The sequence below is a fragment of the Elgaria multicarinata genome, chromosome 15 (assembly GCF_023053635.1).
Source record: "Elgaria multicarinata webbii isolate HBS135686 ecotype San Diego chromosome 15, rElgMul1.1.pri, whole genome shotgun sequence".
NCBI classification, from domain to species: Eukaryota; Metazoa; Chordata; class Lepidosauria; order Squamata; family Anguidae; genus Elgaria; species Elgaria multicarinata.
This window is the reverse complement of record NC_086185.1, coordinates 29,402,404-29,415,606: the sequence shown is the minus strand read 5'-3', so window position 1 is coordinate 29,415,606 and position 13,203 is coordinate 29,402,404. Positions and strand designations below refer to the sequence as shown.

At 48.9% G+C, this 13,203-nt stretch overlaps 1 protein-coding gene across 1 annotated transcript; it reads left to right on the top strand.

Annotated features, from left to right (window-relative positions):
- The first annotated feature begins 562 nt into the window (after positions 1-562).
- On the top strand, positions 563-8,455 carry NEXMIF (neurite extension and migration factor). The gene is made up of 3 exons (XM_063141779.1): positions 563-683; positions 3,197-7,535; positions 8,216-8,455. Exons 1-3 carry the CDS (start codon positions 608-610, stop codon positions 8,397-8,399), a joined length of 4,599 nt encoding a protein of 1,532 aa, XP_062997849.1. The 5' UTR covers positions 563-607; the 3' UTR covers positions 8,400-8,455.
- Positions 8,456-13,203: the final 4,748 nt, after the last annotated feature.

Here is a 13,203-nt window from a genome sequence, read left to right as displayed (position 1 = left end):
ACTCCTGGTTCCCGATCCCCTCCCTGTTGGGTGAGGAATGGTCCACAGAATGTAGAGTAGAACCACATAACACTCTGTTCTGTACAGAGCTTAGCACACTTACTTTTTCATTTATTTAAATATTGGGGGGTTGTCACAAAAGCGAGGAAGGTCTTCAAAGCTCACCTGAACACCTGTACTGATGGGGCAAAGTGCAGATCAATTGGAAGGGAATTCCACAGTGTCAGGGCCACCACTGAGAAAGTCCTGGCTCTTGGGCATACCAGCCTAGCCAGGCTTAGTGGTGGGCGGTTGAGAAGGACCTCTGAAGCAGATCTTAGCATACGTGCAAGATTGTATGGATTGGTCCCTCAAATACTGGTGGGACTACTGAAGTCCTTAGCAGTAGTGACAGCATTGGTTTCTTTTGACTCAATTGAAAAACACAGAAGACCTCCAGGTGGACTTCCAGTTTACATTTTTATCCTCAGTCTTGACTTAGGTTCCCTTCCATGCACAGGGCTGTGAATTGATTTTGGGGATTCTAATGTCTGTAATTATGTTTTTGCAAATGCAGAGGCCGGCCAGCTGCAGCAGAGCATGGAGTGAACAACTCTGGGTTTAATTGATGGATGACCAACAAGATAAGGATTGTGCCTCAGAAGACCAAGAAACAATTCTGATTAATGGGGTGAAAGAGGATGGTAAGGAAATCTAATTATAGCAAGAGATTCACTTCCAGCACCTCCTATAAGCTAATTTACTCCGAGATCAGTCCCTGAATTTAAGAATGCTTACAATTTCCAAAGAAAGCAAAATGTTTGTTGAAATGACCAACGCATACGTTATCTTCTCGTAAGCCTTACAACAACTCCGTGCAGTCGGCAAATATATTGCCGACAGTAGGCTTTCCTACCTGAGTTCATGGCAGGGACAGGATTCGAACCAGTGCCCTCTTGATTCTTTGCTACTTCCCTGCATAAGCGCAGAGGTTTGGGTTTCTTGCTTGTGTTTTAATTTTTGCAGTTGGCAGGATTTAAATGCAGTGCAGTTGGGGGTGAATGGGCAGTTTATGAAAAGGGCTGATAAAAACACATTACTGCTTGCTCTCAATATTTCGTCCAAACATGCTTATGGGAACCATTATCTGTAGTGGGATTTTTTTTAAAAAAATATATATTTAGGCCAATGATCAGCAATTAGATTTTCCACAAGGTAAATCTAGGCCAAAACACGGGCAAGGGGAGATAAAGGAGCGTCCTTTCTTTTCCTTACTCACATTCCCCTCACAGTGAGCAGTTTCCTGGAAGGAAGGGGTTGCAGAAAGCACATGGACACCGGACCCTGCATGTTCCTGGGACCTTCCCCTCTTAGAATCATAGAATAGTAGAGTTGGAAGGGGCCTATAAGGCCGTCGAGTCCAACCCCCTGCTCAGTGCAGGGATCCACCTTCAAGCATCCCTGGCAGGTGGTTGTCCAGCTGTCTCCATGATCCAGTTTGGTGGGCAGCTCTGCCCCCATCTTAACTCCGGGTGTGACCTTCCCTCATGGAATCCCACTCACCGACTGAAGAGCGATAATCTGATGGTTAGCGGCCAACTAACCCAGCAGTGATCATCTGATGTGGGTGTATTTATTTGTGGATATAAAACACGGTTTATGAACACAAACTCCAGTGCCGGCTCCAGGTATTTGAGAGTCCTTGGGCAAGAGACCCATGATGGGGGCCCTCCCTCAGTAAGTCCACCCCAGGGACAGGCAGACTTCTTGGGCCTGTGGGGACATTTGCCAATTTGACATGCTCTCCTGGGCAGTACCACAAAATCGGCACCCTGCAGATAAGCGCGCTGGTCTGCAGCCACCTGCCCCTTCATTTCCTAAGCCCGGCTCAGAGGCATCCGTGGGAAACGAAGGTGGGAGCAGCTAGAGGCTTTGAAGCAATCCCAGCGGCCTGTAAGAAACATTGTTATTTAAGAAACAAAAGCAAAAAATGAAAGGCGTAGGGGCACCTTCTTGGGCACCTGGAGAGGTGTCCGAGGACACACTGTTGCCCCTGGGTACCGCGTGGCCTGCCTGGAGTCTACTTCCTCACCACCATTATCAGCAGCCATTGCTGCTCCTCCTCTTCCTCCTCATGGCTATCATTTCCTGGCTTGAGAGGCGAAGAGACAGTGAGCAAGTCGGCCGTGGCGTCTCCTGCTCCTCCTCCTCACCCCACCATTGACTGGGCCAGAGAGAGAGGCAGGCGAGCAAGCAGGTTGCAAGGGTGAAGAGGGAGGAAGAGAAGGTCCAGGGGAATCTTTTCTGTGGGCCCCGGCTGGGCTGCGAGCCTTCAGCGACTGCCTGACCATGCCTACTTTTGGTGCCGACCCTGATACGTACATTTTGCAGTAGGACGTCGCTTCTTATTTTCATATGGAGCTATGTGTACATTCCAACAAAAGCTGAGGAGTAAAACTCAAGTCACTTATTAAGCGTCAAAGCTTAGTGAGTAAAAAATGAATTAAAAGTCTGTGGTTTTATCTTATATATAAGCTTTCTGTCTCCTCTGCAGTTAAATTTTCCTGCAGAGCCGGGTCCGCCTGCGTTGTAGGTGAAGCTTTATTAATATTGCTCATCTACATAGAAATTAAATTTTTAACTATTAGCAAGATTGTTTGTATTAAAAATTCCTCCATACAGCGACCTAGTTTGAGGTCATCTTGACATGAAAATATTAATTTAGAACATGTTTTAAAACCAAACAGCAAACAGGGATTAGGAATGCTGTTTTTCACTGGCAGCATCTGCTGAAGTTTTAGATTTTACTCTTGTTAAAAAGAGCTATGCTGAATCAGAGCCAGGGTCTATCCAGTCCAGCACACTGTTCACACAGTGTCCAACCAGCTGCTGACGGTAAAGCCACAAGGAGGACACGGGTGCAGTAGCACCCTCCCCTCCCCATGTACCCCAGCAACTGGTGTACGTAGGGATAATGTCTCTGATACTGGAAGTAGCACATGGCCACCAGGACTAGTAGCCATTGGTAGCCTTGTCAGTGTTACCCCGAAGAAATTAAATGAACAAACACTGTTGGAAACAGAGAACAGGGGCTGCTGCTCTTCTCAGCATTTGGTTCCTGAGGCTCGCTGGCCCTACCCTCAAGGAGGGGGAAAGATCCGGATAGTCAGACGCCCGGGTTCTGACTGCCTTCCTCCTTTTCTCTCCGTTCTTTCAGATCCACGTGACCTGGATGGCGACGAGAAACCTTTCCGTGCTGCAGACGCTGCAGCTCCGTTCCCTGTGCTGGGAATAGCAGCTCAGAAAGAAAGCCAAGGGGGGGCCCGAGTCCAGACCGCCCTGGTTACCAAGAAGCCCTGCTGGCTGAGCCCTCCCTCCCCGCTGAGACTGGCCGATGTGCCCGATCACATTTCCGATGACTCCTCCTCCGTCCACGCCATTTCCCTTACGTCGTGCGTGACGAAGGGCATGAGCACCTGGTCCCTGCCGGGCGACTGCGAGAAGGCTCCGTTCACGATGATGGAGCCCGGGAGCATGTCGGCGCTCACTGGCGACTGCCTGATGCAGCCCAGCCGGACCTGCCTGGGCTGCTTTATTGAATCCAAGGACGGCATGGATGCAGAGCCGGGAATAAGCCTAAAAGTGGGGGATCTAAATAGGGATTACGACACCTGTTCGGTCTCTGATATAGGGATCCATTGCATGAGCACTGGAGAAACCATGAGATACGGGGATCAACTGCTCTCAGACCAGCTGCTAAGCTTCCCCATGCATAAATCGAGGGCAGCAGACAAAAAAGATGCAGAGAAATCTGACAGTGATTCAGAGGACCCCACTCAGAAAAATTATTATGAGGGATTACTCTTAGACAAGTGCAACGGGGAGGAACCTTTACTAACAAATCCCAACCAAGAATGGGGTTATTTTGAATCTTTCATTAGCGAAAGCAAAATTGAGCTGCTTGACCTTTGCTCCAAAAATGAGCTTTCTGTCAATCTGTTTTCCGAGGAAGATGTGGATAATTACATGTTTGATGATGATGACTCCACCTTGGGAAGTGATGTCTGCTCCTTAAAGATCCGCTACGAATCCTTCCAGGACAATGTGAAGGAGAAGACTGGCACGCTGCAAGAGGACGCCCAGTTTAACTTTTTCCCAAGCGTGTTCAGCGGATGCCCAAAAAGGGAAGGCAGAACAGCCTTGAAGAGGGGACCGCGAGGGGTTGCTGATACTTCCCAGTTCAAATCTGAGGAGAGTATCATTTGGGGGGAAGAGGAGGTAGATGGAGACCGGGGAGAGGAGGAGGAAGAGGAGGAGGGTGAGGAGGGTGGGAAAGTTGCCTTAAATAAATCTTGCACCAGTACAGAGGTGGTACAGTACATCAGCCCCAAAAGAAACCACTTCTTGGAACTTGTGAATTCGACGGAGGACTCTGGGGAGTTCAGCGACGACAGCACCTGCACCGAATCCTCCTTTGATGTGCTCCAAGATCTCAAGGATTGCAACAAGTACCTACCCAGAGACCACTCCAGTTCCTCCATGCAACAGAACTACGGTCTGCGAGCAAAAAGGAAAGTACGATACAGTGACGATTACCTGTACGATGTGGATTCCATCGAGAGCGAGAAGATCGTGGATAAGAAGGAGTGGGTCCCAGATGGACCCAAGGAGGAAGACGACGATGAGTGGTGTCCAAAGAAGAGGCGAAAAGTTTCGCGCAAGGATCCCCCGGTCATCATCAAATATATCATCATCAACCGGTTCAAAGGGGAGAAGCACATGCTGGTCAAGCTCAGCAAAGTGGACGCCAGTGAGACGACGGTTACCCTGAGCGAGGAGCTGCTGAGCAAATACGCCAAGCTGGCTCCCTTGAAGGCCTTTTGGCAAGAGCAGTGGCAGAGCCGGCTCAACTTCCTCAGGACGGCGCTCTTCCACAAGCAGAGTTTCTATCTCAACGGCTCGGAGGTCTCCTTCCTGCCCCACCCACGAAAGCGCAAGTGCAAATTAGCGAACAGGCACCGGATCCAGAGAATTAAGGCCATCGAGCAGCACGTGGGCAAGCCCGGCTCGTGTTCTTCGGATCCGAAGCAGCTCCTCCGCAGAATCGGAGACGATGAGGCCGGCCGGAAAGGCGCGCCGGCGTTGGCCGTCGCCAGCCCCGGCTGTGCCAACGGCTTGCGCTTGGAGGACATCGCGACCCTCGCCTCGCCAAAGTGCAAATCGCAGGGCAGGGAATTCAAAGGGCCTGAGCGGAAGGTCCTGCGCCGGATCAAGTTCAAAAGCGAAGCCCGGTTGAAATGCAAGCGACTCAAGGCGGCTGCTAACGTGGCCTCGGCCTCCTCAGCCTCGGAAACTCCGGAGCCTGCCACCAGCTTAAAGGACGAAAGCGCTGCTTGCACTGCAGACGGCTCTCGCCTCTCCAAGTGCCAGGAGGAGAAGGTTGCTAAAAGCTCTCCATCTTTCCTACCTGCCGCCTGCTCTTCAGATAAGCCTCCTCCGTCGGCTAATCTGGCTGCCAACGTGCCGCTCATCCCCGGAGGGTACCTGCAGACCTTGTTAGATGCCTCTGATTTGTCAAGCAACACCGGCATCACCTACTTCAGTCCTCCGCCTGCAGAGCAGCTGCAGCAGGATCCGCTCCCGGGCCTCGTCCAAGCAGAGAAAGCCTTCTGCGCACAGCCGCCCGCCCAAAGCTGCATTCTGTCCCCTCCTTCAGAGTCGGAGCTGCCGCAGTCGCCGGGCCGCTTGGAAATTGAGCCGAGCAATTTTGGAAGTATGTGGCCGGCCGGCAAATCAGCCGGCGTCAACGGCCAGGAATTTGCAGGCGACGTGCGGGGCGTTTCTGTGCTGTCGACGGCGGAGTTTGGTGGCTGCGTGGCAGTGGAAGGCCTCCCAGCCTCTGGCTACAGTCAAGTCCATCTGAGTGGGGGCAAAGTGGTATACCAAAAAAAGTACGTGCCCGAGAGCCAGCAGTCCCCGTGTGACGACGCTTACCAGCCGAGCCACTTCCATCAGAGAGAGGGGCATTTCCATTTCCAGCGAGGGACGCTCAGCACGGACGACGGGAGGCTTGTCAGCTTTGACTCCGTGGGCTCTTTGTCCGTTAGCTCTAGCACTTATAGCTCCCTAAGTTTAAAATCCTGTGAAAAGGATGGCGATGACGAGATTGCCGACGATTTCTTGGCCCACTGTAGTCCCAAGCTGGTGATTCAGCAAAGCATAGATGAAATCACGCCTCTGAAGGAGTCGACTGACCTTTTAGATATTTCTAACTTCACACCCGATAAGTTCCGCCAGTCGTCCCTTTCAGAAATGTCTCCCCCAGATACCCCTAACCTTTCCCCGCAGATAACCGGGTCGGAAACCAAACCGCTCGGAACGCTGAAATGTTTCCCTAATAGCTCTCAAGCCGCGCTGAGCAATCCCGAGAAGGCCAAGTGGGGCTGCAGTGTCCTCCAGACCCAAGACCAGGCCGATAATGGATTCACGTTAAATAACCATCAGTTTCAGTTCCATATGTTCAACGACGAGGATTCTGTCAGCCTCCTCGAAAAAAGCCCGTGCTTGTCAACATTTAATGAGCCATCTGGCCAAATTAGCACCAATAGCAAAGTGTCAAAATCGAAGAGGAAAAGTTCATCTAATAAAAATGTGGGTGCAAACCAAAGCCCTCCCCAGAAAAACGTTAGGAAAAAATCACCCAGAGCCAACAAAGGGACCGAAAAGCCCCAAGGCAAAAATTCTAGGCAATCTCCCAAATCTACGAGGAAGGGGAAGAATGCGGCTGGGGTGAATGGGGATAAAACGCCAAGCGTTGGTGGGAAAGCCGTGACTCAGCTGAGCAGTGCAGCCTCCACAGCGAAAGCGTTGGTCGAATCCATTCAGCACTGCAGCCCAAACTCTGTCAGGCTAGGGAAGCACAACGGACTATCTGGCGAATGGGCTCTGGGAAAAGACGGCCGCGGAGGAGGCTGGTCCGAGGCCAGCGTAGGAAACGCCAGCGGCCTTCTTGATGACGATCAAAGGGAATTTGAGGAGCCATCCAATATTTTATCAAACATTGCATCTGGGATGGCAGATGTTCAGAGATTTATGATGGCCTCCATCGAACCCTTGTGGGGCCCTGTTGGCCATAACAATGTCTCTGATCTCTTCCGGTCCCCTGAATCAAATAGCCTGAAGTTGAAAACTCTTAAGATTCTGGCTGGAACGTCGCAAGAGTCCAAGAAAAAGGCGAACGGCAATTCTTCGGGGACAGGGAAGGGTCACAAGCCGGGCGGCAAGGGCCTGAGCAAAAGCGGCAGCCGAGCCGCCTCGTGTGAGCCCGGACGCCCCAACTGTTCGACTGGCTTCGCCACAGACATTCACTCTCCCTTTTTTGATAAAAGCTATAGTAACCTGAGCACTTTAGCCAAAAACGAGCCTACCCATAAAAAGCTGTATCGGCATAAATCGACGTCTAAGTCACTGAGGGATGAGAACTGCAAAATAAAGCGAGCGGAGCGGGATCAGGCCCACAAGGACCCGTCTGTGACAGCTTCATTTGAAAAACTGAGGTAATGCTGCACCAAACTGGCTGGAATGCACCCTTAACTTCCCTACTACCTGCTCAGCCCCGTTTTCTTCCTCATTTTTTCCTTCCTGTGAAAGCAAGAATTGCATGAGAGAGACATTCCCCCTTTTACAGGTCTTTTTTCCGTTGTTGTTGTTGTTCTTGTTTTTGTTCTCAAAGTGCATGAAAATACTTATTTCTTGCAAGCTACCTAAAAGAATGCCCTTTTTTTTCTGGCTTGGCTGGGGTTAAAAACAAACTAACAAGGCTACTACTTTTTTCTTGCTGTTTGGCTTCTCCGGTTTTTAATTCCTTTATTTATTTTTTAAGGGTTAATTATGTGCTCTTTTTTTAATGGTTTCGAAAAAGGAAAAGACTTTTTTTGAACATTTTGTAAAAAATAAGACGCAAAAAAAAAGAGAGGTTATGCATTCCCCCCCCCCCCCCCAAAAAAAGCCGAGATATCCAAACGAAAAGGGTTTTTAGTTTGCAAAATGACAACTCATTCCTGGTTGACCGATGGCCATGAGGGTCTCCTTTTTGTGCGCTTTCTAGCCCCCTCTGCTGTCTATATCCTAACCTGCACCATAAAAGCTGCACCTACTTCTACTACCCAAGTTAGAGCATATACATGACTCCACGCAAGCTAACTAAGTTGGCATAAAATGTTTGGTTTTTCTGCAGGGAAACAGACTACATTCTTCTTAAAGCAGAAACAGCATTTTTGGTTTTACCTGTATTCGAAGAAGAGACACGTTTTTCTAGAATGACATTTGACGCTTGTTTGGATATCCCCTTTTTTTCTTTGGTTCCCCTCCCCTGCCCTTCCTCACTCAAAAAGAAAAATAATAATAACAATGCCTTGTAATATGTTGAAGTGTTAAGTGCTAAAATCAAAAGTTTGAAATTGTGGGACTTTTATCCTTTGGAAGCAAATCTAACATGGTATTCCCTGTGTTTCAAAAGTCATACTGTTGTACAGTTGTTGATGCACTATTACCCACAACAACCACACAAATTGTGCCAAACTCTGAACTAGTGTTGTACTGTACATATTTTTACATCTCTATCAACAATGGGTTGTGAGTGGTTTTTGGAGCTATTTTTTGCCTTTTGATTTACTATAAACATTCCAGTGATACAGTTAAGCACCCCCTTTGAAAGCAACCGCTATGAAAAATGACGTTGATCACTTACTACAATGTACCAAAAGTTTTATGGACATGACTAAATATGTGTGCCAAATTGACTTACCTCATTTAACGGATTTTGCCCTGTGGTTTATAGTTCAAAAAGAAGTGGTATTCGGGGGGGGGGGGGTCGGTGAAGGGGGGGGAGACTTAAAAATGGAAACAGAAAAAATGTCGTGCCCTCTGGAAAACACTGATGAAATATTAACATTCAACCTAGGAGAGTTGTTTTATTGGACGATTTCAGATACTAGACAAAAACCACACAAGGTAAGTTTGCCGAAAACTCAAGTGTCTGCATTGAGTGATTTAAAAGCAGCTGTTTTTCTATCACTTGTTTTATTTGAAGCAAAACCTCTAGCTAAAGATAATTTCAAGAGCAAAGTTGTATTGTTGATACTTTGTATTGGTTTTCTATATTTTATAATACCAACCTGGGATAAACTCTAAAAATAGTGAGAAAAGTCAGAACTAATGCATTTCATATACACTGTATTGGTATTTCATTTTGAGCCGTTTTGTAACCATTTTTATGTGTCTCCTGGCTGAAGAGCTCACTGATCCAAGCTTGGGTGTTTTCTAAATGTTTTAACCTTTGCGAGGACAATATTATTTGGAGGTTTGTAAAACAAAACAAAACAAGTTTTTAATGCAATTATGAATTTGTATGTTGACTCTGTACATCATACAAATGGAAGTCGAACTCTTGGTGATCTCACCAAATTGGGGGCCAGATCAAGAAGAAAAACACGCTGTGTGCTTTCTCAAGCCAGAAATCCACGCTGGCTGCTTAATCAAATGTAATGTTGAAAAGGCCTTATTTTGAGCCTTACTCCCTGCCTCAGGCCTCCCCTCCAAGAAAAAAATGTCTTACGTTTCATTTTTTCATGCATATCTGAGCCTGAGCTTGTGCATTTTGCTGCTGATATATTATGAAAACTTGATAATGCGAGAGGCCTGCCTGCTGGGGAGTCCTTTGGAAGCAGAGGCAGCTAAGATGAGGACTTGATGCACTAGGAAATAATAATCTGAAAGGGGACTTAAGAGCAATTTGATGGAGGAGAGCAAAGCATTGAAGTGACCCAGGGATTTAAGGCGACAATGACAAAGTCCTATTTCATTTCTTTCAGTGGGGTATAGTTGTGGTTCACCATTTCTTTCTCGGTTATACCCTTTGGGCTCATCTATGTGCGTGTCTGATGAGATTTCTCCTTCAGAAGATGGGTGTGTAAAAAACCTTTTAGACTAAACGAGAGGAAACCAGCTATTTCCCACAAGAAAGCTATGAGAAATTGCAGTCATTGGGGCTGTGGTGGGCTTTGTTGGTCCCTCTCTTCTTTTAAATCCGAGAATAAGTACTAATACTTGAACCGCAAGGGCTGCTTTGCCATGACTCTGAAAGCAATACACCAGCTGATTCGCAAACTGAAGGAGCATTGTTGACTCCACGCCATTTTCTGAGCTTACTGATGCATTGGTTGCAGCATCTCGTGGCGTTGGGCCCAGGGGGAGCTAATCCTAGTGGGTGCTAGAGTAGTCCTACAGGCAAGGCTGTGGCTTCAGGATTCGGGAGCTGCGGTAGAAAAATGGGCAGAGCGGAAGAGCAGCCCTTAACCAACACAGTGTGGCTGATGCTGAGCTGTTCAGGGCCCTGTCTTTCTGGGGGCCCTGCAGCCTGGGAGAAAGGAGGTCCTTCTTATGATGTATGTATGTGTGTGGAGGGGAGGCAGGATCCCATGGGCGGCCTTTGAGGCAGTACAGTACTGTACCAAGTCACCCTGGAAAGGGAAAGTGTCCCCCCCCTTTGGGAACGCACCCTGCTGCCTATGGGACCCCAGAGCTCCACGTGTGGGTCGGGGACATGTTTTGGAGATAGGCAAGACAAGAGGACATCCTTGTAAGCTGCCCGTCTCATTGCCAGCCTTCGTCTCCCACTCTAGGAAACCATGAAAGGGACTCCCTGGTATAGATGTGGTGTTCACCTCCCAACGATGATGTCTTTCTTTTAAGACCTCCCAAATTCTTTTCCTGTTCCATTTCCACTTCCCCCTTCGCTTTGCCCCCATGCCCAGTCCTGCCGCTGTGCGTGACCCTCAACTCTGCCATAGCTACAGAGAGCAGAAAGCCCCACAGAGTTCAGGCCATTTCTAACCAGACTTCTTTCTCTGGCGTCGGCAGGGTTGACAAGAAAAGATGACCAGGGTTGATAAGAAAACACAACCAGGAACCATAGTGAGGGCCCTGCCTTACCCTGCAAAGGACAGTCACCCACAGTGGGTGGATGCTGACCCTGGCGAATCCATCACAGAACTGGTCTCATTTGGGCAAGCAAGCTGGTCGCTAGAATACTTCAATGTGCCGTCGGCATGTACTTAAAGACATCCCATTGGGTCCACGTTCCACGGTGTGCCTGGAAAGCACTATGGTAGTCTTCCCCAACTCCCATCATCCTTATCATGCCATGCTGGTTGGGGATGATGGGGGTTGTAGTCCAACACATCTGGAGAATGCTGGGTTGGAGAAGACTGCATTGGAGCATTCCAGCGACCTCGTCAGAAAGTGAACCTTTCCCCTTCAGCGTGTCTTCCCCGTGTCCACTAACATGTCACAGTCCACATCTGGGAAGCCGGTTCCTACATCATAGTCCACATGTGGAGGCTGCTCTGAATCATCACAGTGGGCAGCTGCCACCGAGGGGTGAGCTGCCTGTGTGCAGAGAGACCAGGCTGCCAGCGATCCCTCCCTCTCCCCCACATGGAGAGCTGGGGATCCTGGACACAATGAAGCCCTCTCCTCTGGAGTAAGTCAAGGGCCTGGTCTACACACCAGCAGAATGAGGGGCTAGGATGGACTGTACCACTGGAGGCCGTGGGTGGGTGGGCTGTCACATTTCTGAATGCTCGCCTATTGGCGAGTTCGCACATCACACTAAGCTACCTTGAGAATAAGCCACCATGGGTTGGTTGTTCGCTCTTTAACCTGACAGGCGATCAGGGGCTCTGCAGCTTTCTGTGGCTTGTTTTCCCCCCTTAGTTTCCCCTCAGTCCTTCTGCCAGCTCCCAGGACATCTCCCAGTTGCCCTTGCAGCAGAACTCTTCAGAGAGAGGGGCCATAGCTCAGTGTGACAGAGCAGATGCTTGGCATGCAGAAGGTCCCGGGTTCGATCCCTGGCTTCTCCAGGGAGGGTGAGGAAGGGAATCCTGCCTGAAACCCTGGAGAGCCGCTGCTGCCAGTCAGTGTCAACAATACTGGGCTAAATGGTCCAATTGTCTGACTCAGTATAAAGCAGCTTCCAATATTCCTAGGTCCCTATTTCAGCACTCGTGCTGCACTTGGCCCGCCGGGGTTGCTAGCTCCAGAGAGAAACTCCCTACCCCTAACTCCCACATCAGAGCGCCAAATAGAATTAATTCTCTGAGCCCTTAGAATGCGGTAATGCATTCGCAAAGTGTGCGTGTGTGTGTGTGGGGGGGTGTCTTGCGCAAGAGCACCTGTCCCTATCTAGCCCAGCATATTGATCTCCCCCTCCTGTCAATGTCCTTGTCAATTTCTTCCAATTTCAGATATGCAAACTTCATAGCAGAGGAGAAAATTACACAAATTTAATAGCTTCGGACTTTCGAATGTGTGCACTTGTGCAAGACCAATTTTATTTTATTTTTAAACACGTTCAGGACACTCTCTGGTGTCCCTTGGTTTTGATTTTTAGGATCATGGGGTGGAGGGCACTGAGAAGGGAGGCTGGTTGCTGGCACAGTGGTTCTCTACGCTCTTGCCAGGTGGCTCTCGAGCTGTTCCCAACAACCCATGATGAAGTCGCCCTGCTGGGTTTGGATGTCACAAGCCACCCTGAACAACCCAACACCAAGCCGTGGGTTCTCAGGGTGACTTGGTTGTGTAAAGTCAGATTTCTACATCATGACTACCCACCATGGATGGTCACCTGGACGTGCCAAGTTTGGACATCATGGCTACCCATCATGGGAATCATCATTGTTGTGTCATGTGAATCTGGTCTATGTGAAAAACTCCCTTCAAATAGAAAATGAACACAACACAATGCATTGGAACGGATGGCCAAGATGTGGTCCATGGGGTGTGTACAGACCCCGATTGTAAAAATTATAACAATAAAAAGGGTAATCAAAGTGGGCGTTCCGACCCCTTTTTGACCTGTTTAGAGCTCTGTAGCTAGTCACTAGAAAGTGCCGGGCTTTTACTTGAAGGTAGCACACTTTTTCCTTGCTATGGGGAACATTAAAAATGCCCCATCTGCATCCTGAAATTGTAGCGTCCTCTCTTCCACCTCATTGTGCTGCACTAAAAGGCCTGATTTAAGGTGGTCGCCTTATGTGGGCATGTAGCTATTATACACTGGCTACTGTATTGTGAAAGTAGTATGGAGTCCTCCGAGAAGGAAATCTCTCCCACCCACCCCATGAATGGTTAGCAAAGGCGGCTGCTCTTCCGGCCCTGCTTCCA

Excerpts from the sequence above, each read along its gene's own strand:
- NEXMIF (XM_063141779.1), top strand. The coding sequence starts at position 608 with ATGGATGACCAACAAGATAAGGATTGTGCCTCAGAAGACCAAGAAACA. Across the intron at positions 684-3,196 it reads TAATGGGGTGAAAGAGGATG|ATCCACGTGACCTGGATGGC; the intron begins GTAAGGAAATCT and ends CCGTTCTTTCAG. Across the intron at positions 7,536-8,215 it reads GCTTCATTTGAAAAACTGAG|GGAAACAGACTACATTCTTC; the intron begins GTAATGCTGCAC and ends GTTTTTCTGCAG.